At 38.3% G+C, this 27,364-nt stretch overlaps 1 protein-coding gene across 6 annotated transcripts in view; it reads left to right on the plus strand.

The window, feature by feature from the left end:
- Nucleotides 1-12,408: 12,408 nt before the first annotated feature.
- The window catches only part of NLGN1 (neuroligin 1), a 413,346-nt gene continuing 398,390 nt past the window's right edge, over nucleotides 12,409-27,364 (plus strand). For 4 of the 6 annotated variants that reach the window (XM_075861629.1, XM_075861630.1, XM_075861631.1 and 1 more), the window contains exon 1: nucleotides 12,409-13,182. In XM_075861629.1, coding sequence (XP_075717744.1) covers nucleotides 12,690-13,182 — 493 coding nt within the window. In that variant the 5' untranslated portion in view covers nucleotides 12,409-12,689. Of the gene's footprint in view, nucleotides 13,183-13,575; nucleotides 13,636-27,364 lie in introns of all 6 variants that reach the window. The other 2 variants (XM_075861627.1, XM_075861628.1) reach the window with 1 other exon arrangement.

Raw genomic sequence — 27,364 nt, forward strand, 5'->3', positions numbered from 1 at the left:
CAGAATTTTCCTCCTGCAAAAAAACTCAGTGTGAACACAGCCTAACAGGGATCTGACTGGTGTTTTGTCAGCTTCTTATGTTTCTCCCTCCGTAGTAATGGACAAACCAAATGAGCATGTGTATGGGGAGGTCAGGCAAGAGAGCGGTCTGTCAAAGAATTATTAAGCTGAAAGTCACCTTATGTCTATGCTTGGTTTTAAAATGACCAGACCACCGCCGCTTGTTACCATCCAACTCCTTTCTTTACTATCCAATTAACATAAACAATAAACCCTGGCTATCCACACGGGACTGAATACATATTCAAAACCCATATAAGATATTTATTTTTACCTTTTTTCTTATTTCAAGATATTTCCTCATCTACAATATTTTCCATGTTTGAAATACAATTGATTTATAAATTAGCAGTTGTATATGATTAGAGTTACCTGCTATAATAAATCATAATTTGCAGCCTCCCTATAAATAGGGTTCTGGAAGTATGACGGTGATACAGATATACATATCATCAATATTAAATCTTGTTATGAAATTTGTTTGCATGTAACATTATCTATTTCATCAAAAAGAGGAAATTGCTGCATCCAGCTTCTCAACAAATCAAGTGCTATCTGTTCCAAATGTAGTTATTGCTTCCGAACAGCTAGTTGTTATAATTGAAGCAATATAGACAGTCACATCAAAAATCCTGTATTTTAGTGTATAATATACATGGCATGTATAACTAAGGGTAAGGCCCCATGGAGCGGCATTGATGTGGCCGTAAGGCAGCTGACAGCTGTGCAGGCACCCTGTTAGGAACGGTTGTCAAATTGCTCATTAATGGTCATGCGTTGTTGCTGGTAAAACGGCTGTTTGCCTAAAAAATCGTGCAGCCATAATTGGTATATTCATTAATGGCTGCACTATTCTGCAGTTAAACAGTGCCAGCGCTGCTATTGGCCCCATTAATGGCGCTCTGTGAAGCCTTTTCCTAAAGGAGTGGTTTTAAACTTCTGGTAACGAGGGGCGAATGACGATATAGCACATCGATCGGCGCTCGTTTAGCTCTATTTACATGGAGCAATGGTTGGAATGTATAGAGACAAAGGATCGTTAATACGATTGTTCACCCCCAAACAGTTCACCCCCACTTCAGCACATCCCCTGTTAATATGGGGAGTTGTGCTGCCGACAAGCAACCATTTTCTTTAGCCGCATAAAGATGCGATCAGTCAATGAACAAGCATCAGCCCTGTGCACACAGGGCAAGGATCAGGAGCGAGCATTCGTACGAGCGCTCGTTCGCCGGATCAATGGCCCATATAAAATGTCCTTAAAATAAAACATTTTATCTGTAATATATTCAGTTATTGATAATACATATAGATTGTAATAGTAATACACTGATGGGCATTATTAGAAAACTCAGATCACAAAACAAAGCAAAGAAAAAAACCAAACAACACATTTTCAATACGTTTTACTAAGTAATGTGCGGCTGATGTGCACCTGCAATGACTAAATGCAAACCTCTTGGGACCTTGTTTTTCTTAGCGAAAGATAAAGGTTGTGAACCGGTTATTTAGTGCAGACAATTAGACTGTTAACTCCTTAGGAGAATCCAAATCTTTATTATACATCAGTAATTGATAGTTAATGACAGCCGCTCCACACCTCTAGAATAGAAAAGTACATTCAGTCTGGCAGGCTGGCTAATTGGCTAAAATTACAGAATTGTCTTGCACAGTTAATTTACAGTTACAATCCTTTTAATATTTAGTCATAATTTATTTAAAGGGGTTGCCTCATGAAGACAACCACTTTTGAAAAAGAACCCGGCCGGGTCTGACTTCACTAACTCCCGGCGATCAGTTGTTATCTTCGGGGGAAGCAGCGGCAAGCAACACCTTTCCCTGCAGCAACCCCTGCAGTGAAAAAATAGCATTACATGCCGGCCATTCAAATGATTGGTCATCCATATAATACAAGGACATGCCAGATGCGCCAGAGCTCTAGCCGCCCTTACAAAGTGTCTCTACGTTTTGGCACATATAAAGGGTCCCAAACGAGGGGACCCCCCCCCCTCTATGATATCAATATTGCCTAATAGGGCATATCTACAGAGGTTGTCCTGATGAGACAACCCCTTTAAATATTTTGTACTAAAAAATAGCATTTCCATCTAAAACCAAATCATTAATATTAAGTCCTTGGGTTGTCTTCATATTGATCAAATCTCTTAATTATTGTATTGCGTCTGGTCTTAATAAATAGGGTTCAATGGTGATCTAAGTTCAATTCAGTAGTGAGATCTGGGTGTTGCAGACGTAATGAGCACCAGTGAAGTTTCACTTGTAAACAACTGAGACATGTCAGAAGATATCATCAGTACGGGTCTGTGCCCTGTGACCCCCCACCAACTCTAGAAGTCCCATTGCAGTGAATAAAATGTCTGAGTCAAAGGACAAAGGGGCATGGCCCGAAGAGGAGAACTGCAGCCTTTTCATTCCAGTTTCTGAGGGAGGTCACAGGGATCAGATTACATGTTTTGACATGTCAGACGCTGTTTCAAATATGAAACTGCCCTTTAAACGCGGCCAAATTTTTCTTCATTTCCCTGCCCCCTCTCTCCATGGGTCCCTGCTGCTCATTGCTTTGAATGTGGCATGATGCTGTGTCATCCATTGCGCTGTTATGTCTTGGGGCAGCTATTGGCCGCCACAGCCGCTTGTAAAGAGGTCACTTGGATGACACGTCAACATGTCTCAATTTACAAATGTGTCCACCTTCAACTTTTCTTGAATTGCATGAAGTTATACAATCTGTCATGATACCAATGCAATACAATCTTGCGCCGTCTAGTAAAAACAGTAGGATGCGCTGACCAACGTTTTTTGTGTTTCATGTAGTAAAAACAATATCTGTTAAAAATATAAATTTTTCAACATGAGCATCTACGGGCTACGAATGGCCGACGGATAGCATCCATCAGAGGCATCCATTAAAAAACACATAGTATAATTTTTTTTAACATCAGAGTTTTTTGGGCGATGGATGTTATCCCTCTGAGGCATCCTTCGAGCGTATACAATTTGTTTTACATGTTTGTTAAGCATTTTGCACCATCTTGGCATATGTCGGATTTAGAGATGTATCTGAACTTTGGGGAGAGGATCTTGAACACCACTTATTGTCATTGAAAAAGACAGGGCACATAATTTGGTGTAACAACTAAAATTTTAACAGGGTTTTATTTTCTATGATGCAAATAAAGTTTTTGACTTCTTCGAAAAAAAATCACTGTAAAAGTATTATTATGAGTTAATTATTCAGCATCTGTTTGTACTTTGATGCTTTACTATTAATTAGTTAGATTGCTTCAGGACATCAATATATTAAATGATATCAGTAGGTGCTCCAAATTACATCTAGAGTAGATTAACTTGAGGTGAATGCAATGCAGCTCATTAGACCTACTGGTAATACGAGTTCTATATTAGCTCCCAGGTCTTCATCAAACTTCCATAATGGAGTTATTAGAATTCTTTCTGTTTTTTGACATTTTTCCTTTTCTGTGGACTTGATTGTTGTATTAATTATGTTCAGCTACTTTTAATCAATACAAGAGGCATGATGAAACGCCGTGCCAGCAACTATAACGTCCGTAGAGCATATGAAGTTCATTGCCTATTTTAAGGTATCTCTAGAAAAATGTTTTGTGGGCTTAACAAATTATATATGGAAACTATCTCAATTAGCTATAACCCAGCCACATTACTGAGCCAGTAGTAGTACTGTTTCCCTTAGGCAATCCCAATGTTGCTTGAAGGGGCTTATCATTTAATATTTCTATTGACACACAGATGCAGCAGAGCTAAATTGGGACTACATCATTAAAACTTCCTGAGTTACATCACCTCTCCAGGGTGCCCCTTAGTGATTTTTGTATCCTGTCCTTCTCATTGAAATAATTTTTTTCTTGCTATAATTAAAATCAGCTAGAAATAAATGGATAATGGGGTGCAAGTGTGTTGCACCCCATTATCCATTTATTTCTATTGAGGCACTTCTCATTACTGCCCCCTATACTTCACTTATAGTATTACACTTGCACACACACTATTCATTTATTATTTCTTACTACGCATCCCATGCACCACACACACCACTCCCCTCAAGACTAGTGGGAGTGGCTATTATTATTTAAAGCACCTGCTCACTCTCCTTCATCAGCGTTTCTGACCTGGCTGTGTCCATTTGTAAGTATGGCCTTTTTCGGTGTTTAAGTTAAAGTCATAAATCTGGCATAATGGAACAGAGATAAAAGAAGCTAATGATCAAATACTTATTAGACCACAGCTAAACAGCTACTTTACGGTTTATAGAGAGCACATTGTGATATAATAATTAATAACATATGCTTTGTTTGTAGTTGTCATTGCTGTACTAAAATATTTGGCTCCTATACTGGTCCCTATTGCATTTCATAAAGCATAGCCCCCATAAATGTTCAGCATTAGCCTACATTTCTCTCAGTGATTATTCCACCAGTGAAGAAATATGCCGATGGCTAAAGCATCAAAAAAGTTGAGCAGCAGTGTAACAATATGGGTAACTGTCTGCTCACTGACAACTATTCCACTGACGGGCTGAAACAAAGTGACTGCTTGCAGTGCATGAAAGGATATAACCCATTGTTAGCATTATTACATTAAATACATTAGTTTGTGCAGTCGGAAATATTCCAGAATCATGTAAGTATATTATATTTTCTATAGCAGGAAGAAACATTGTAGGTACAATATTTTAAAATATCGTTTGCAATACAAAATTTTAATAAACTATTATAGTTGCTTAGCTGTGGGCAGCATTGACCATTTTGAGAAAATCCCATGTTTTAATTTAATGCCTATATATCTTTTCTGTGCTTTATGGAGCATAAACATTCCTGTGTTGCTATGTAGGCAAGGTTACTTCTGTGCTTTATGGGTAGTTTTGGCAATCTAGTCAATGTACTAATCAATAAGTCAATCATTCAATCGATGAATAAGACAAGTCGTGAAGATTGCCTTGGTTATACTTAAATTACAATGACAGACTCATTTGGAGTCACAGAACAAGTAAAATAGATATAAAAAAATGCACTCATTGAAAATACAGGTGTATATATATATTCCTATGATGACAAATTATTATAATGTCTATGCGTAGTTAAATATAATTATTCCATCATTGTGTTCAGGTTGCATTTCTAAAGAACTGATTTTCATCTCTAGTAATTAACCTTGTTGACCTTCTTACCTGCTTCTTTGGGTATAGAATTTATAACACTGTTTATTACAGAGGGGAAATGGAAGGTATATTTTTGTTCAATGGAGTACAAATTCTAGTTCTAGACATGTTAGCAATTAGGTTGAGAGATTTTGTGTTTTCCATATTCCTCAGAAATTAACAATCCTTTATGGTCACAATGGTAAGACATCTGCCCCCTATGGATAAAGTCTGCTTTATTGTACTACTTAAGGTGTAGTGAGCTAAAAAGTATAACTAAACTTTAAGGGTTGTGCTAACGGCATAACACTCTACACAGCAAATAGAGAAATCTTCAATGGTTGTCGGATACTTTAGATCATACAGGGTCACATTTTACAGACAATGATGTCTTCTAAAAGTTAGAGGTCAACGACTTAGTTACTATCCCTATTGTTATTAATTAAATTGTTATTTAAAAAGCAATTAAAGCAGCATAAATCCAAGTATCTATTGAAGGAAAGGGAAAGAAAAATATATATAAAAAAAAAAATATTAAAAATATATGATCAGCATATATTACTGGGTGTCAAACCATGATGCGTCAGGCTGGTAGCTAACTGTAAATGACCTAGAAGAGCTGCCGCTGTCATAGATTCATGTATGAGAAGTAACATATGCACGTCTCTGTTCTTTTGTGGAATTATTCTACACGACCATGTATTAATATTTATCCCAGGGTTAATATCAATTCTAAAATTAGGCAGGAAAATTTAAATATTTTTAGGCATATATCATCAGTATATAACCTAAAGAAAAAGATGCCAAAAGACTGAAAATGTAGAAAAATAGAGAAACACTTTATTTGAGAATAACACATAATATACAATGATTAAAAAAGAATCCATAAACCAACAGGTAAAAAAGACATACAAGCCATGCAATTTATATAATAAATAGAGTCTGAATAGACAAAAAGTACTGAAAGCCAAATGGCTTAACCTGGCACTGAATATGTCGGCAAGCTGTATATTTGTTATAATGAGTACAGGAAAATAGAAATATATACCATATACAATGGTCTAAGAAAGAGTACTCAAATACGTAGTGACAGCGCCGCAGAAACATAGGCAATGCTAAAGTATAAAAAGTAGTCACAATGAATAATGACAATAGACATACCCATTTAGAGCCCAGGTTTAAAGTGCACAGCGAGATGTCTGCCCCAACGCGCGTTTCGGCGCAACTGCCTTCGTCTGGGGGTAGCATTGAACAATGTATGTTCCACTTCTTATAGAGAAACGCTGACCAATCAAGGAGTATCCTAATCAGGGATCCCAGATGTAACAATGTAATAATAATGTAACGCCGCATAGTTACCGATCGCTTCCTCGAGGTGAAAACAAGATGGCCGCGCCTACCGGAAGCGCCGATCACGAGGGGCCGGAGCCGGATACACGTCACCACGTCATTAGACGCGGTCACGTGGGTCCGGAGTCCGGCGCGTCATGAGCGGCGGAACGGAGGCCGACCACCTGAACACCAATCAGAGGGAGCGATGCAGCGAGAAAGTGGGTAACCCTGGATACACAATGTTTGTAAACAGCGACCGTGATCCCTAGTAAGGTTTAAAACGCCAGTAAAGAAAATTAGATGTGACCCTACTGCAAAGAGATATATGTACATAGGACATTATTATAAAAAATGGCACAAAAGTAACATGAGTACAACAATCATAGGTATAAACCATTCCCACTTTCTCGCTGCATCGCTCCCTCTGATTGGTGTTCAGGTGGTCGGCCTCCGTTCCGCCGCTCATGACGCGCCGGACTCCGGACCCACGTGACCGCGTCTAATGACGCGGTGACGTGTATCCGGCTCCGGCCCCTCGTGATCGGCGCTTCCGGTAGGCGCGGCCATCTTGTTTTCACCTCGAGGAAGCGATCGGTAACTATGCGGCGTTACATTATTATTACATAGTTACATCTGGGATCCCTGATTAGGATACTCCTTGATTGGTCAGCGTTTCTCTATAAGAAGTGGAACATACATTGTTCAATGCTACCCCCAGACGAAGGCAGTTGCGCCGAAACGCGCGTTGGGGCAGACCTCTCGCTGTGCACTTTAAACCTGGGCTCTAAATGGGTATGTCTATTGTCATTATTCATTGTGACTACTTTTTATACTTTAGCATTGCCTATGTTTCTGCGGCGCTGTCACTACGTATTTGAGTACTCTTTCTTAGACCATTGTATATGGTATATATTTCTATTTTCCTGTACTCATTATAACAAATATACAGCTTGCCGACATATTCAGTGCCAGGTTAAGCCATTTGGCTTTCAGTACTTTTTGTCTATTCAGACTCTATTTATTATATAAATTGCATGGCTTGTATGTCTTTTTTACCTGTTGGTTTATGGATTCTTTTTTAATCATTGTATATTATGTGTTATTCTCAAATAAAGTGTTTCTCTATTTTTCTACATTTTCAGTCTTTTGGCATCTTTTTCTTTAGGTTATATATTTATGCTTTGGATGCTTTATGGGTATACGCCCTAGGATCTGGCTCATATTTTAATACATGCTTGCTGATGGCCGCACCTTACTTTTTCTGAGCCATTTCAGATCCATGCTGTGTTTTTCGGTTATATATATATCATCAGTGATCAAGCTATAAATAATGTACATACATAACCAGAATTGTCACCATATAGTCTAAAGGAAGTGAGCTATGAAAATGGCGTAGAAAGGGCGATGTTTGTCTACATACACTGGGCTAGTAGATGGGCCAGCCTTTCCTTGGGTGCCGCCTGCCTTCTGCTTATAGTTTATTGAAGAAGTGCTGGATAATTAAACAGTAGTTTACTTGCATATAATCTGTTACGGAAAAGGCAGAATTGTTTGCATTTTCTTATGGTCACACCTTCAACAACTATATAATACTTTTTGAAATTTTTTTTTTGTTGCCAGCGGTCAACACCCCTTGTCAAATCTTTATTTCGTTGTATTGAAGTTTTTATGGAACTATACAACTTTACAACCTTGGTCCTTTCCTTTAGCTCTAATTTTCTGGCTGGATAGCTTTATGTACCTATCAGGCCAACCAAACCACTTCTCTCTCACCTTCTATTATTTTCTGATTTTGATCTTTATTATTGTGTTTTTGAAAAAAAAAAAGCACAATAGTCGCGTATTGCACCCCTTGACTAAGCATTATCGTCTCTGTAGTTGTATTAACTGGTTGAGTAGCAAGACATTTATACAGCATTCTGCTGATTCTTAAACATACTGGTGACATTATACATTTTGTAATCATGTCCACGTTTCAACGTCTGAATTCAGATGTAGAATAAGAAACAGTGTGGTCATTGTTATTGTAATGTTATTATAATTTTATACTGATGACCAGATATGGCATCAAGGTTTTATTTTTATTAACAAGGGTCTTCTCATGTTTACAGCTTTTGGCATTCCAGAGTTTAATGATAAAATGTTAAAGACCAAACATTTATCATTTCAATCTCCTTCTATATATAATCTTCGAGGACTCAGCAAATGCACAGCACACATTGAACTATTGAAGCATGATAGCGCTTGTTGTAAGGATTACAAAAGAAAGTCTTTCTATTTGGAGAATGTAAGCTAAGCCTGACATTCATTTTGGTATATATTCAATTGATATTATAGCAGAATATGTTACAATAAATTTACAGTAAGCAATTCATAGTCAATGAATATTCCGATGTTGCAATCCCTTGTATTCAATAAAAAAAATCATATTATATTTAGAAACTAAAATAAACAGTATTTATAGGTATTTTAACATATCAGGATATATTAGTTAATACATAGTAGGTATTGGAAATATGACAGTGTGCATGCCCAGTGCCATGCTATGACTGGAATCATGTAAAGTACAGTGGAAAGTGTTAGGCCCCATGCACACGACCGTGCCCGTAATCACAGTCCGTGATTACGAGCACGGCCGGCTGCAGACAGCCACCCGCATTTGCGTGCTGTGCTCCCATATAAAGTATGGGAGCACAGTCCATAAAAGGCAAAAAATAGGACATGTCCTATCTTTTGCGGAGCACGGACTCCTTCCCCTAAATATAAGGGACGGCGTCCTTCAGCCATAGAAATGAATGGGTCCGTAATTACGGACAAGGTCTATAGTCGTGTGCATGAGGACTTAGGCTATGTTTACACTAGTGTCATGGATCACTGACTGACTTCAATGGGGTCCGCCCGGGTTCTTTCTGCAGCATCCTCATTTTTGGCGACAATAATAGTGCTGCGTTATTATTGCTGACAATTGACAAACTCCCACAGAACCCAATAACGTCCGTGTGAACAGAGCCTTATCTGGAATGATGAATCACCCTTCACCGTCTATCACTCTAATGGAAAAATATGAAAGCTTTGTCTGGCAGATACCAAGAGATTGTTTATGCATAGTGCATAACTAATGCTTTGGAGGATGCGTTCTGAGTCACCTTTTGTGGTTAGGATTAGCCTCTTATTTCCAGGGAATGACCGTCTTAAAGCGTAAATATGATTATAGATTTATTTTTTCGACATACAGTAAATCAGTAGTACATGTGAATATAAGAAAACAATATATTAAATCTTATATGAGGAAAATGACATCTTCCAACTAGTTTGTCCAGTTTGGGGTGGAAGAACTTGCATTGCCTGCAAATAGACCGGTCCTGAATCCCATCTATCATTTTTTGTGATGCATTAGAACTCCACCTAAATGCAAGACCTTATCACAAGAGAAGTTAGAGGAAATGTAGTTATCTGAAGCATCTGTTATGAAATCCATCGGAAAACACCATTAGGGCCTGTTCACACGGAGTATTTTGACGAGCTTTTTGGAGCGGAAACCGCTCCACAAAACTCGTCAAAAACCGTCCGAAAATGCCTCCCATTGATTTCAACGGGAGGCGGGGGCGGTTCTCTCTCACGTGCGGTAAAACCGCCTCGCGGGAGAAAGAAGGGACATGCCCTATCTTCGCGCTTTTCGCAGAGTTTTTTGCCCACAGCACTCAATAGGCACGAGCGAAAAATTCCGAGAAAAACACGGCGAAAATCACGGCAAACAACATGCAGGAAGGACAAAATCTGCCTCAAAATCCCAAACGGAATTTTGAGGCAGAATTTTCCTCCTGCAAAAAACTCAGTGTGAACAAGGCCTTAAACTGATGTTGACAGAATGTTCTTTATACAAAGAAATAGACAATAATTTGATGTAGATAAAACTTACTCTCCCAAAATGCAGTGTAGCAGAGAACATTATAGATCAACTAAGAGGTTATGGGAGTGTTTGTCAGCACAGTATAGACTGATTCTAGAAGCAACCAGCATCATTTTGAATACAACTCTAGACTATAATACATTCTGTAGTTTAGGTTTAGATCTAGGAATGTAATGAAATTTATTATTTTCATCTAGACTATATCAAGACGTAAACTGAAAATGATGTTGAAGCAGCTATAGAAAAAAAACCAATAAAAATATGTGAAATTGTTCAATAATGTCCAGTTTTCTAATATACAGAGATAAGTTTGAAAACTCTTATATTGTGTATTTTAAAAATAAAGTTTTTTATAGATATCATCTTAAAGCTTGTAAAATGGTACTTCATGCTAAAAACGTGATTTCGGCTTTAAACGTTCTAAGAAACTTGTAATGCTTTCTCACTTTAGTCTCTTGTTCATTTTATTACACTTGTGTATTCACAGCAGGTATACCAACTGTAGATATTGCTTGCGGTGTTCATATTATATTACATGAATCTACTTGAAATTTTCCATGCTGTAGGCAATAATATATTATCATAATTGACTCACAGCATTTTATTTTGATTCATTGTAGTGTATTTTTTCCTTCTAGTAATACTACACACTATGTACACATGTGATAGAGTTTGTGGTAGAAAGATTTCTGCTCATGGATTCTTCACTGAGGTGTTATCTAAATATACTGGTTTCATTTAAAAGGATACTTGGTATATACACCTAAAATAAATATGTAAAGTATGGCTGCTTGAGCACTGTTCAAAACAAACTGAAAAAGAGAATACAATAATAAATACTAAATATTTCAATGGTAACAAAAATAATTTCCCACTCATTGCAATAAAAAGCACAAGAGTGACCTCTACAGTGACCAGGCCTATTCGTCCGTGAATTAGATTGGAGTCTGAATTTGCTTTCATGATATATGTGATTTCGAGAATATCCCTTAAAGTAATATAGATTAACATGTTATCAAATGTATGGTCCGTCTTTTAAAAAAAAATTACGCTATTGCGGTGTAGAAGAGGGGGTCGCAAGACTTTGTGTTCCTTTGTCAATGTTTTTCTTTAACATAAAAGGTTTGTTAATGATTAACATAATTAGGACAAGTCTCAAACCTGATTTTGGAGTAACACATTTTTATTTAGGTTCAGAGTGGCTCCCTTGCTATTGACACATGACCACCTTTCCTTTGAAACCAGGGACCAGGAAGATTTATTATAAATGTTAGGAGATCTAGATCCTAGACCATTCACAAAAAAACTCTCTATCTTATATCACATCTATCTATCTATCTATCTATCTATCTATCTATCTATCTATCTATCTATCTATCTATCTATCTAGCCATCTCATATCTATCTATCTATCTATCTATCTATCTATCTATCTATCTATCTATCTATCTATCTATCTATCTATCTATCTATCTATCTATCTATCTATCTATCTATCTATCTATCTAGCCATCTCATATCTATCTATCTATCTATCTATCTATCTATCTATCTATCTATCTATCTATCTATCTATCTATCTATCTATCTATCTATCTATCTATCTATCTCATATCTATCTATCTATCTATCATCTATGTATAGGTTTCAAAGAACTGTTTCTTATTTTATACGTATTTGTGGGGTAAAAAAATTGTATTTAATAGTTTAAAGAATTAAAAATATCCATCAAATGAATCGTGAAATTAATTAAAGTTGTCTTACTCTGCTATAATTAGAAAAGAGAAAATATTAACAAATACACGGTATCTTGCAGAGCATGTAATTATTACTGTCCATGTTATATATTTTTCCCTATTAATGACTTATTTTCATTTTCTCCAGGATATAGACCTGCGGATAACTGGATTTGATTTATAAGAAGGCAATGTGCAGTAAATGGCAGTTCTTCTGATATTGCTACTATGGAAAACAGTATTGTCAATAGAATGTAGCCTGATAAATAGTGCTTAGTGAAGATGCTGCTTCAGTGAGTGCGAAATCAATGGAAGATTCTTACTGCGTGAAAACCCTTCTGAGATTTTCCTGGCAGGATCACATTTAACAAACCTGATACATTTCCTTCGATTGCCCTGTTTTACACAAGTGGATACAAATAATATTGCTTTCCTCTGCAACTAATGTGGGACTATGGTGTTTCCAAGGTCCATTCGGCTGAACTGTTTGTGGAGAATAGCAAGGTTGCGTCTGCTACCCACGGGATTGGATGTCATGTTTCCTTTATGTATATTTGGATTTTTACTTCACATTACAACTGTATATTCACAAAAACTGGATGATGTGGACCCCATAGTTACAACGACTTATGGAAAAGTACGTGGTGTTAAGAAGGAACTAAACAATGAAATACTAGGGCCTGTTATTCAGTTCCTTGGCGTTCCTTATGCTGCTTCTCCAGTAGGGGAGCACCGTTTCCAGCCACCGGAGCCTCCAGTAACTTGGGGAGATATAAAAAATGCCACCCAATTTGCACCGGTTTGTCCCCAAAACATTGTGGGAGGCAGACTTCCGGAAGTCATGCTTCCTGTTTGGTTCACCAACAACCTGGATGTAGTTTCTTCCTATGTGCAAGACCAGAATGAGGACTGTCTATATTTAAATATATATGTTCCAACTGAGGATGGTGAGTTACATGCGGAAACAAAAACCAATGAGATTTATTTTATTTTTCTTCTATTGCTTTCTTCCGTTCTAACCATATTAATCCTGTATATAGGTTGCATGTCCGGTTAGTTGTCAGCATGCTGGCTTTCGATGTGCATGATGCTCTTTTGTGTGTGATCCTGTTTTTGTACTCATGTCTACACTCATGTTCTCCTAAGGCACGGGTATTACAATGGAAGGTATTTGCTCTCTTCAACCTGCCCATTGATGATACATTTTCCTCCATTTGCATGTGCAGGCGTCACAGCGTTGGAAACATAGCCAAAGGCAGAGCTAGGTAAACGGTGTTGCATGCTCCTACTCTCTGTCATGGAGCTCCATGTTATTTTTTAGTTTTTTATTCATTTTTCAGTAAAAAGAATATCCAAGGAATGTGTCCGGAAACCCGGCAAGAAAATATGTAGAAAAGGAGGTATGTATTACAGCTACAGAAAAAAAACTCGACAACAAATAAAGTGGAAAAGTGCTAAGGAGAGTAGGAGTAAGGGTATGTGCACACACACTAATTACGTCCGTAATTGAAGGACGTATTTTGGCCGCAAGTCCCGGACCGAACACAGTGCAGGGAGCCGGGCTCCTAGCATCATACTTATGTACGATGCTAGGAGTCCCTGCCTCGCTGCAGGACAACTGTCCCGTACTGTAATCATGTTTTCAGTACGGGACAGTTGTCCTGCAGCGAGGCAGGGACTCCTAGCATCGTACATAAGTATGATGCTAGGAGCCCGGCTCCCTGCACTGTGTTCGGTCCGGTACTTGCGGCCGAAATACGTCCGTCAATTACGGACGTAATTAGTGTGTGTGCACATACCCTAAGGAATATAAAATACTACATATATACGGTACTGGGATTGCTGAGGTCTCAGCATTGACATTATAAACAGAGTCATTTGAATTGATTTGAATCATTCATGTAGAGAGTCTTGGGTAAATGGAAATAATGGATCCTCCGCGTTTATCATAATATCACATATACAATCATTAGTTTTATTAAGGATAAAAATGTGCAAGGTCATTCAACTATTGGAAAAGGTGACTTCTTCATATGAGGCAGTTTTCCTTACTTGTATACTGTATTCTTCATTAACCGGTTAATTAAAATTAACACAATCATTGTTTTTAAGTGATATCCAACCACATTATATAGGCTACAGCAATATAGCATCTAAATGGAGTTATTTCTACGATCAGTTTGGCTTTTTAGGTATAAACATCTTACAAATAAAATGCAATATTAATCAGTTTACCATTTAGTTCTATTGCACTATTTTCTCTTAGTTATTGTATAAAATGCTGTCCCTTTCAAAGCTACGGTGAATTAGTGTTGCAATTCCTATATTATTGTTAGTATGTGATACATATATGAGTTTATATGAAATATAGAGATTCAGATCTTTTTTGTCTTGCTCAAAAAACTTGGCTTAGCCATTAACAATGATAACAATATTTTAACAACCCTGTGGAGCAACTCGCATGGAGTCCCTATGGGTACATATTATGGACCTGTAGGCACTCTGTGGGCCACCATTTGGTACTTTCATAAGGCGCCCTATTCTCCCCTAAAGGCATTGAAATACAGGATGTACACGGATAAACAGTATGGCTCTATTACAGGCGATGGGTGCCCTATTACAAATACCTACAACACAGATCTGTAATATTGCAGTTTAAGGCTACATTCCCATGACAGTGAAAAAAAATGGCCATTAAAAACTGATCAACTGTCAGTTTTATACGGCCTTTTTGCATCAGCGTGACTCCAAATTTAAATCCACTTTCAGTCCATCTGTTCATTTTTAATGGCCGTTTGTCATCCGTTTGCCATTTGTTTTTCATGGCCATTAAAAAAACTGATGAATTTAATTAGATTTTTTTTGTCCAAGCCCTCTGCAAACACCACAGTGCCCATGTAGATAGTGCCGCAATGCCATTCTAGAGTGCGTCCACATAGCTAGTGCCAGTGCCCACATAGTGCCACAGTGCCTACTGTAAATAGTGCCATAGTGCCCACTGTAGGTAGTGGCAGTGCCCACATAGATAGTGCCAGTGCCCACATAAATAGTGCCACAGTGCCCATGTAGATAGTGCCACCGTGCCAATGTAGATAGTGCCACACATAGTACCCATATAGATAACGCCACAGTGTTCCCTCTAGATAGTGCCCATATAGTGCCACAGTGCCCATGTAGATAGTGCCACATCCCCCTTGAAGATAGCGCCACACAACACCCCCCGTAGATAGCGCCACACAACACCCCCTATAGATAGCACCACCAGACACCCTCTCCTGTAGATTGCGCCAGACACCCTCCCCTATAGATAGGGCCAGACACCCCCTGTAGATAGCGCCAGACACCCCCCCTGTAGATAGCACCGACACCCCATGTAGATAGCACCAGACACCTCCCCTGTAGATAGTGCCAGACACGCCGTCGGCAATGCTCTGGCCGGGGATTCCACTCCAGGAGGAGCCCCTGGTGTCACTATCCATATATGAGGGGCTCTCTCTAGGAGCGGAGTCCCCAGCCAGAACGTTGCTGACACCCTGGCCGGGAATTCCGGCAGTGACGGAAGTAGCGCTGTGCCCTGGGAGTCCTCTTGGCCAGGATCAGTTTTTAACGGCCGTCATAAGGATTAATTCCTGAAAAACGGCCGTTAAACTGAACCATTGAGTTCTATGGGGGCCGTCTGGCCATGAAAACTGCCAAAAATAGGACATGTCCTATTTTTTGATGGCCAGCATTGATGGGCCGTTGAAAAAACAGCCGTGTGAATACAATACAGCCATAGAACTACACTGTTCTGAAAAATTCAGTTTTTCACTGTTGTGTAACCGTAGCCTTAGTCTTTCTTTTATATGTTTTCCCTGTTTCGAAGCCACTGCTGCCTAAAGGCTAAAGCTTAAATGCATACAAAACCACACCAAATCTATACTGTGTGTACATAGCATAGTGTCCGTTTCAAAAAAGGCGTCATACAGTTGCCTCTGCAACTACCTCTCAGTGTGCTCCGTCTTGTTACAAGGAGACCACAATAATAGTGACAGTTCAAGAAGTTTCATAAAAAGAAAATCTTTATTTTATTTAGTCGAATTGCTACCTGAATATTCAAGAGTAAATTAATATTTGCAACAGTAAGGAATTTCGATCCTTTGTGGCTAGCAGACACAAATTGTTTTACAACTTTGTGTCTACTAAGCCATATGGTTAATACAGGCTGCAATAAAGAACAGTCTGCATTATGCTGATGAACCTTACTGCTGAACTCTCTACTTTTGGATCATTCCAGTACCATTAAAAGAGCTGTTCCAATAACAGATTCTATTCATTGATTAATTAATTAATGTAGAGGGATTTCCTAATACACTGACTTCAAAAAGTATTACTCCCCCCAGTAGTGTTTAACCTGTTTTGTTCATTACAACCTTAAATTAAAATAGATTTTTGGGGATTTGTGCTATTTGATTCACACAACATAGAACAGAGAACTTTAATGTGCATAAGTATTCACGCCTGAAAGTCAAAACTTTCTTGAGTCACCTTTTGATGCAATTACAAATGTTAATCTCTTGGGGTATATCTGTATTAGCTTAGCAAAACTAGATACTGTATGGCAAACTAAAAACGTGTTATCTTATGGTTTTTTTTAACCGGTTCCCGAAAGCTGGCTTTGTATATCTGGCCAGCGGTCGGGGTCCTTAAAACCCGCGCCATAGACTATTTACGGCACGTGTCTTCGCTTGCTGCCCGAGCGATCTGGCAACTGAATGTTGGGTCTCCGGCAGTCAGTGGCTGCCGGGGACTCTAAAGAGAAGATAGAAGCTGCTTCTATCTTCTCGGATCTCTTCTACACAGCGCTCAATGAGCACTGTACATATGAATAGAGGCAGCGACAGTGCCACATCCTCTATTGGTCCCGGTGATCATGTGACTGGTCACATGTTTGCCGGGTGCTGTTACTGGCAGACTACTGCTGGGTCTTACTAGACCCAGCACAGCCCTATTAGTGAAAAATAGTCACTATAAGAGGGCTGATTTCCCCAGTTACAGTGGAAAAACATGGTGTAAAAGAAGAAAGTAAAAAAAATAAAGTCCTCCAAAGGTCTTTTCTGACCCTTGAGGGACAGACCATAATAATAAATAAATAAAAGTAAAATAAAGTGCAAAAAAATTAATAGATACACATAGAATACCCACCCAAATAAACGTTCCTCCCACTAATCATTGTCATAACGCTAGCCCTGATCAAATTACCCTAAAATAGACATGTAGTATATTACAATTTCCGGTAGACAAGGAGGATCACAAATAAAAGTTCTATTTTAACCTCTTCACGCGCTGCTCCGCAATAGTACGTCCTGCAGAGGGGTTAGTTCCCGCATCCAGACGTACTATTGCGGAGTAGTTCCCGGCGCACACTGTCCTAACGGACAGTGTCCGGGAACCGGGAGGTCAGCTGTCCCAGACAGCTGACACTCCAGCCTTGCCGGTCAGCTGACCATCGCCGCTAATTTCGGCAATTAACCCCATAAATGCGGTGACGGATTGCCGTCGCCGCATTTAAGTGGTTTGAAGCACATCGGCAGCCCCCACGAAGTGATCGTGGGGGCTACTGATGCTTGTCACGGCAATCGGAGATCAAACAATTACCTCCGGGTTGCCATGTACAGAAGCCTCGGAGGAGCAGCCTCCTGCCGGTCCTCCAAGGCTTCCTGTCAGTGTGATTGTTACGTCGCAATGACAGTTAGAGTACATTACACTACGTGCGTAGTGTAATGTACTCTAGCAGCGATCAAAGCTGCAAGTCTCAATGTCCCCTAGTGGGACAAGTGAAAAAAGTAAAAATAAGTAATAAAATTTTTTTAAAAAAAGTGTAAAAATAAAAGTTATAAGTTATATAAACAAACACAGCATTTTTTCCCTATAATAAGTCTTTCATTATAGGAAAAAAATGAACACGTTAAAAAAAGTACACATATCTGGTATCACCGGGTTCGTAACGACCCCAAATATAAAACTATAATGTTATTTTTCCCGCACGATGAACACCCCAAAAAAAATCAATAAAAAACGACACCAGAATCGCTATTTTTTGGTCACCACCCCTCCAAAAATAGAGAATAAAAAATGATCAAAAAGTTGCATGTACCCGAAAATAATACCGATAAAAACTACAACCCATCCCACAAAAAACAAGTTCTTACACAGCTTTTTTGACTGAAAAATAAAAAAGTTACGGCTCTCAGAATATGGTGACACAGAAAATAAATTATTTTATAAAAAAGTGATTTTATTGCGCAAACGCTGCAAAACATAAAAAAAACCTATATACATATGGTATCGCCGTAATCGTACCGACCCGCAAAATAAAATATAATGGTCATTTATAGTGCACGGTGAACTCCGCAAAAAAAAAACTAAAAAACATTCTCAGAATTGCTTGTTTTTGGTCACCCGGCTTGCAAACAAATGTAATAAAAAGTGATTAAAAAAATCGCATGTACCCCAAAATGGTACCAATGAAAAGTACAGATTGTCCCGCAACAAATAAGCCCTCACGCAGCTCCGGTGGTGAAAAAATAAAGAAGTCCTGGCTCCCAGGAATATGGCGATGCAAAATGTGCAGTGTTTTCTAAAAGCGGATAACATCAGACACCATTTATCAGTGCGACACCGGCCACACATCTATGAATTATTATTTATTTACCGCATTATTATACCCTCTTATTATGCCCTGATGTTCTCCGCACAGATTACATATGCCCCCACATTATAAACTGAAATACCAGCGAAACCCAAAACAAGCAAAATCTGCACTCCAAAAATAAAATGGCGTCCCTCCCTTCTGAGCCCTGCAGCGTGCCCAAACAGCAGTTTGTGCCCACATATATGGCATCGCCATACCCGGGAGAACCCGCTTAACGCTTTATGAGGTATTTGTCTTCAGGGGCACAAACTGGGCATGACATATTATGCACTAAAATGGCATATCAGTGGAAAATTGCAATATTCACACCATTCGCTGTGTTTTAACTCCTTTGAGCACTATGACTTAATAGCACGTCATGGTGCCGGGGTGATGTATGGAGCGGGCTCACGTGCTGAGCCCACTCCATACGCTGCGGGTGTCGGCTGTGTATTACAGCTGACACCCGGGACTAATGGACAGGAACAACGATCGCGCTGTTACAGGAGTCTGTAAAAATAACAATATACTGCAATACATTAGTATTGCAGCATATTGTACCCGCGGATCCAATGATCGCTGGTACATGTCCCCTAAGGTGACTAAAAAAGTGTATAGAAGAATTAAAGTTATTAGTAGTGAGAAAGAAAAACGTTTAAATTAAAAAAAAAAAAAAAACCTTTTCCCATTTTTCTTCAAAAGTAATGTAAAAAAATAAACAGAATTGATATAGCTACATCCGTAAAAGGCCGAACTATTACAATATACCATTATTTAACTTGCACGGTGAACACCGTAAAAAACTTAAATAATTTAAAAAGCCAAAATCGCTGTAGTTTTCGTTTTTACCGCACGGCGAAAGCTGTAAAAACAAAAACCCCCAAAAATGGAATCTGATTTTTTTCCTATATTCCTATATTTTCCTATTTTTTTTCCATTTCCCAGTACTTTTTATGGCACTTTAAATGGTATCAATAGAAACTACAATTCCTCCCGCAATAAATAAGCCCGCACATCACTCTACTGACGGAAAAAGAAAAAAAGTTATGGCTCTTGGAAGGCGGGTAGTGAAAAACAAATATAAGAAAGCAAAAAATGGATCAGTCCTGAAAGGGTTAATTCATTTCTAATGGAAAAAAATGTATGACCACATGTGGGGTATTTCCGTACCCGGGAGAAATAGTTTTACAAAAATTGGTTGTTTATTTCTCCTTTATCCCTTGTGAAAATGAGAAAATGCAACATTTTAGTGGAAAAAAATTGTGATATTAATTTTCTCCGCCTAATTCTAATAAATTCTGTAAAAGACCCATGGAGTCTAAATGCTCACTATACCCCTAGAAAAATTCCTTGAGGGGTGTTTCCAAAATGGGGTAACTTGGGGGGCTTCCACTGTTTTGGTCCCTCCAGGGCGTTGCAAAGGCGGCACCGAAAAACAATCCATCAAAATCCGTGCTCCAAAATCCAAATGGCGCTACTTCCCTTCTGAGCGCTGCCATGGGTCCAATCAGCAGTTTATTACCACATATGGGGTATTGCCGTAATCAGGAGAAAATGCTTTACAAATGTTGTGGTTCTTTTTTCCTTTATTCCTTGTAAAAATTTAAAATTTCTATGCTTTTTCAGAAAAAAAGTTGATTTTCATTTTCACTGCCTAATTCCACTAAATTCTGCAAAAAAACCTGTGTTGTCAAAATGCTAACTATACCCCTAGATAAATTCCTTGAGAGGTGTAGTTTCCAAAATGGGGTCACTTTTGGGGGGTTTCCCCTGTTTTGGTCTCTCCAGGGCGTTGCAAACGCGACATGGCACCGAAAACGAATCCAGCAAAATCCGTGCTCCAAAATCCAAATGGCACTCCTTCCCTTCTGAGCCTTGCTGTGGGTCTAATCAGCAGTTTATTACCACATATGGGATATTGCCGTAATCGGGAGACATTGCTTTACATATGTTGGGGTGCATTTTCTTTATTATTTCTTGTAAATATTACAAATTTCTATCTTTTTTTCAGTAAAAAGTAGATTTTCATTTTTACAGACTAATTCTGATAAATTTAGCGAAAAACCTGTGCGGTCAAAATGCTAACTATACACTTAGATAAATTCCTTGAGGGGTGTAGTTTCCAAAATGGGGTAACTTTTGGGGTGTTTCCACTGTTTTGGCACCACAAGACCTCTTCAAACCTGACAAGGTGCCTAAAATATATTCTAAAAAAAGGAGGCCCAAAATCCACTGGGTGCTCCTTTGCTTCTGAGGCCAGTGCTTCAGTCCATTATCACACTAGGGCCACATGTGGGATATTTCTAAAAACTGCAGAATCTGGGCAATAAATATTGAGTTGCATTTCTCTGGTAAAATCTTCTGTGTTACAAATTTTTTTTTATTAGAAATGAATTTCGGCAAAAAAAATTAAATTTGTAAATTTCACCTCTACTTTGCTTTAATTCCTGTGAAACGCCTAAAAGGTTAAAACACTTTGTGAATGCTGATTCGAATACCTTGAGGGGTGCAGTTTTCAAAATGGGGTGACTTCTGGGGATTTTCTAATATACAAGGCCCTCAAAGCCACCTCAGAACTGAACTGGTCCCTGAAAAAATAGCCTTTTGAAATTTTCTTTAAAATATGAGAAATTGCTGCTAAAGTTCTAAGCCTTGTAACGTCCTAGAAAAATAAAAGGACGTTCAAAAAACGATGCAAACATAAAGTAGACATATGGGAAATGTTAACTAGTAACTATTTTGTGTGGTATTACTATCTGTTTTACAAGCAGATACGTTTAAATTTAGAAAAATGCTAATTTTTGCAATTTTTTTCTAAATTGTGGTGTGTTTCAGAAATAAATACCAAAATTATCGACAAAATTTTTTCACTAACATAAAGTACAACATGTCACGAGAAAACAGTCTCAGAATCGCTTGGATAGGTAAAAGCATTCCAATGTTATTACCACATAAAGTAACACATGTCAGATTTGAAAAAATTGGCTGGGTCCTGAAAGCCAAAACAGGCTGGGTCCTGAAGGGGTTAAGGTAAAACGAAGTTAATACCAGAAAAAAATAGCTAAAAAGTAAAAAAGCTTATTTTTTTTACTATTATTTTCAAACTTTAAGCCTAAAAATTCTAAAATAGCAAGAAGGATGTGTATACAAATGTTTAAAAAAGAAACCTGCATTGTCTATGAAAAAAAACAATGCAAAAATCACGTCGCTAGCCCAACAAATAAAAAAGTTAATTCTGTTTAACTAACGCATTCTAAAAATAGCTAAACGGTGTCTGGTCCGGAACCGGTTAAGCAATTGTTTTTTTTCTGGCCACTCTTCCATACTGTGGAGTGTACGGCTTATAGTTCTCCTATGGACAGATACTTCCATCTCCGCTGTGGATCTTTGGAGCTCCTTCAGTGTTATCATTGGTGTCTTTGTTGAATCCCGGATTAATTCATCCTTGCCCTTTCTATAAGTTTTGGGGGGTGGCCTTCTCTTGTCAGGATTTTAGTTGTGCCATATTCTTTCCATTTTGTTATAATGGATTTAATGGTGCTCCGTGGGATTTTCAACGTTTGGGATATTTTTTTATAACCCAACTTTGACCTGTAATTCTACACAATGTTGTCTTTAACCAGTTTGGAGAGCTCTTTGGTCTTCATGTTGCTTAGTGAAGCTGTAGACTCAGGTGTCTTTCAGAACAAGTATATCTATACTGACATCATGTGACAGATCATGTGACACTTTGATTGCACACAAGGGGAACCTTATTCAACTAATTATGTGACTTCTGATGGTAATTGGGGTTAACAGACCCTTATTTAGGGGTTTTATAGGGGTTTTTTTACAACAAGGTTTTTTTTTTTTTCATTCCACTGTAACATTTTGGAGTGTTTTGTTAGATCCATTATATCAAATGAAATCCATTTTAATTGCAGGTTGTAAAACAGGAAAAACACCAACTACTTTCACAAGACACTGTATGTAGGTCTAGGTTCACCATAGATGGACCTATAATTTAAATACTGTAAAAATAGCAATAAAAGTGTAAACAACTTTTGCCCACACACTAAGGCCCCATGCACACGACCGTGCACGCAATCACGGCCGGCCGCTGACTGACAGGCGCATTTTCGGGCCGTGCTCCCATACAAAGTATGGGAGCACGGCCCGCAAAATGCGAAAGAACGGACATGTTCCATAATTCCCGGAACATTTCCATGGCACGGACACCCTTCCGTAGTGCTACGGAAAGGTGTCAGTGTTCAATGAAAGTGAATGGCTCCGTTTTTGCGGACCGCAACAACGGAGGTTTTTTACGGTCGTGTGCATGGGGCCTAACTGTTTATGAGTTACATTAAAAAAAACTGAATCGCATATATTTTAGACATGCAAAATAGCTCTCCTCCAGTAGGAAGAAAATTGTCTTTCTAGCGGCGGCAACAGTTGACTACCCTATAAGTCTATCTCTGACCCTGTAGGAGGAGTTCACACAGAGTTTTGGAGCATTTTTAACGCTGATACCGCATCGGAAAATGCATCAAAAAACATCCGAAAACGCGATGGAGGCATTTAGCGCTTGCGGGAAAAAGAAACTACATGCCCTATCTTTGGGCGCTTACAACCCTGACCTCTCATTGACATCAATGGGAGGCAGAGAAAGCATTTTGCCCATGGTTCTCAATGGCTGCGGCTGAAAAACGCAGCGAACAACGAGGCAAATGGCGTGCAGGCAGCTCAAAATCTGCCTCAAAATGCTGTCTGCCTGCAAAAAAACTCCATGTGAACAGGGCCTTATGGAGCCTTAAGATATCACTCGGGTTAATAGCCAATCCAGAGACAACCATCGGCAGGCAGCACTCTTTCAAAGCTGTTGCTCATCATCAGTACAGTGCAGGGTTCTGGTTGGCTGAATGAAATGCTTTTGAAGCAGCTCATGGAAGGTACTGATTCTCCTGCAAAAATCCAGCTGGTTGAGAGTCTTAAGGGCAATGCTCCATGGGAAAAATATGCTAAATATTTTTTCTCCAAAAGAAAAGGAACTATCTCTTTAGTGCCACCTATAGGTGATTTCCCTTGGACACGAAAAACCACCCGGTGGCTTCTCTCCTCTAGAGCAGGGACAATTCATCAGACGTTATAAGGCAGCTAGCATATCACAGCAGGGGGGTCTTTCTAAAAAAAGACGTTTAATTTAACTGCTGCCTAAATTAAAAAGCCGAAAAAAAAACTTTAATCAAAATCTGTATTAATGGTCATGCCGAGAGTGTCAGGCTGTAAATAATTACTGGACAAAAACAATCACAAATTAATTGCTGGATGAATGAACGTGAGCCACAAATAATGCGCCTGCATTCAGTTCTTTAAGAAGAAAAAATACAATATAGTTACCTAATTTCACAAAGAAAATAAAAACAAAGTATGTATATTAATTATGTATTGGTTTGGACTTCTTGATAAAAATTATTGGTGTTACCATTAACTAAAATGCCATTCCAACCTTTAGAATATAATGTATAAAATAATACACTTGTGTTATACTATCCTTGTAATTGGCATATCAAGTAGTATAATTGTGTTAGATTTATCTAGTGAACTCTAATGGGTCAATTACCGGTATGTCACTGGAATATTTATAATAATTATGTTGTCTAATGCAAGGGAAAAGGGACATACTGTACTTTGAACTAGTTCTCCTGGTTTTGATGAAAGGGCATGTGCACCTTTAAGCATTATCTGGTGGATCTATTTAGGGTCTGCTGGCCGAGACTTGAATAAAGCACCATTAGCTTTTATCGACTTTGTAGAACATTTTGATAACATCCTCTTCCGGAAACAGCGCCACACCTGTCCATGGTTTGGGTCTAGTATTGCAGCTCAGCTCCATTAAAGTTAAGTTTCCCCTTTAAGGTACAGCAGTATAAGTAATTTAGCCATTAATAGTCGAATATCATACATGCAAAAGATTTAGGCATTAGGATCTGGTCCAAAGCATGTGCTGTTGTTCGTCTGAGCATCAATAGGAATCAGACAATGGGATCAATATTTCCATGGACTTGAAATATGCACAGTGGGATTTATTAGAAGTACCACATGAGCACTTTGCCTCAGCACCCAGCCTCTATTAAATGAGCTTTCATGAGATGAGATGATATTCCTTTTCTGCTTTCGAATTGTCAAATTAAGGATTGATGCAGTTGGTGAATTTTCTCCTCTAGGCTATAAATTATATTTAAGATTTGACATGCTAAATATCAGCTTTATCAGACTTTAGTTACTAAACTAGTTGTAGGTGTAGCGCCTGACATTATTTTTACAACATGGTTTTATATGCAAAAAAATCCATATTTACCCAACATAGTTAAGTGCCCAGTAGTCTTCCTGCCCGGTGCTGCAGTGTTGTTGTGTGAGCGGGCTGACTGGTAGATGATGCCACCCACTCTGCCTGTCTACCCCATAGAGGAGACTGTGCTGATATCTAATATTAGCCGTAAGCACAATCTCTGGATGTAGTTTCACACGACCGCAGTGGTCTGTAATAAGGACGGCATCTGTCACTGCTATGCTATTGGAATGAATACAGCTACTCAGCTCGTGGCATTTTATGAAAGTGACCCTTTGACTAGAGAGTTGCTTTAATGTCCTGGAGCTGGGGCAAAGACCATTACCAGGTCTTACATTTACCCAACAATAACTTCACATACTACCATACCTTATATATACATTAAAACATATATGAAAATGTATAGAGAAATGGCTCATATTACTGTGCAATTAGAAGTCCTTGCATCATCGTAGCTGGATGGGCTATGGGTCTTCAATGGGCCTCATGTATGAGAAGTAGTGCAGACAAGAACAGTAGGTGTTGCCCATAGGAACCAATCTGAACACTGCAATTAAAAAAACTTTACGCTAAACTCTCTAGTTCTTCTCGTACATGAGCTACATATTCTGAATTACAAGGCAAAAAACATCTAATAAAGTGCTTAGTGAATCGGAATTAAAATTCGGAGTCATATAGACACATTTTGACAATTCTGTTAGTGCTAATGTATAAGTGATATATTCTTACATGTGTTCTTAGTTTCACAGTTATGTATTGACTTTCTTGTATTTATGTTAGAAGGGAAATTCTGCATTAAAAGTCTTCTCATAGGTCATCTTAGCTCTCAATATATATTCAGTATTACAGTGCCTAGTTGCTTGTGCCAGTGTGTCATGATTGTAAATGGGGGTACAGTGGGCAATTTTACAAAGTGCTCTGTAGTCTTAGACAAGGCTGCAGTAATTTACATGTCATTTGCTAGTGTGCAATGCAGCAGAGCTTCTTATTATGCAGCACATCAGGCATATGTAATTAGCAGCACAACCTATTACACTGTCTTAGGTTCAGAGAGGCGTAAATAAAGATGCATGACTCCTACGTACCCTGTACAAACTTTTATTGCTATTCATCATTATAAAAGCTCTACTTATAAACAGACGCTGGCTAACTAAATTGGGTTTGGAGTGTGGCAATTGATTAAATGTTCTTATTTGCAAATAAAAGTTAAATGTGTGTCACTCTCTGACACTCTCGTTGTTCTTATGATTTATTTTTCACTTGGAAAAGATGCATGGACCTTTACTTATATCTGTGTTTTTCACTCTGACATTGCTGGATGTATAGTCTGAAATTAATCTCTATTATATTTCAAAGGAAAACTAAAATCAAGGACATTTTGTCAAATTAAAATAGTAGAAAACTTTCTCATACATGAGTTGTCAGTCTTGCATGTGATAATGTTAAAGGCTATGTACACCTTTGAAAGCTTTTATTATTATTATTATTATTATTATTATTATTATTATAATAAAAATGTTTTACATTTACTTTTATAAAAAAACAAATGTCCTTCATTTTTACGATCATTGCTAACAGCCGAATCCGTCAGTTAATCAACTTAGTTGTGATTGTAATTATGGTGATCCTGTTTTAGAGACACAGGACCCGTACTCAGCCAAGCCGTCAGTTTAGCTGAACATGCGGAATTGGCTTATAGCGAACGATGCAGCGTCTATGTATAGAAAATACATAGAAGCTGTATAGTAAAAACAAAAACAGTTTTTTTTAATAAAAGTAAATTTAAAAAAATAGCAGAATCACATAATACATTGATTTAACAATAATAATAAAAAAAGCTTTCAAAAGGTGTACATAACCTTTCAAAATAGAGGTAGTTTAAAGGGATTGGATGATATGAGAAAAGGTCTATGTTTTAATTGAGAAACCGTGCCACTGCTTGTGTCTGGTAATGCGTATTTTGTATCATTTAGTTGGAATGTGCTGTTCAATTTTTGTTGTGTTTATGGTAATGCATCTCAACCCAATTTCATGGACAGCACCAAGTGAGACTTCACGCTGTACAGTAGGATAGGCTGTATTCCTCAAAAGTCATGTGGCGGAATATTAAGAATTCAGATTAAACTAT

This window comes from Rhinoderma darwinii, chromosome 4 (genome assembly GCF_050947455.1).
Source record: "Rhinoderma darwinii isolate aRhiDar2 chromosome 4, aRhiDar2.hap1, whole genome shotgun sequence".
Classification (NCBI taxonomy): domain Eukaryota; kingdom Metazoa; phylum Chordata; class Amphibia; order Anura; family Rhinodermatidae; genus Rhinoderma; species Rhinoderma darwinii.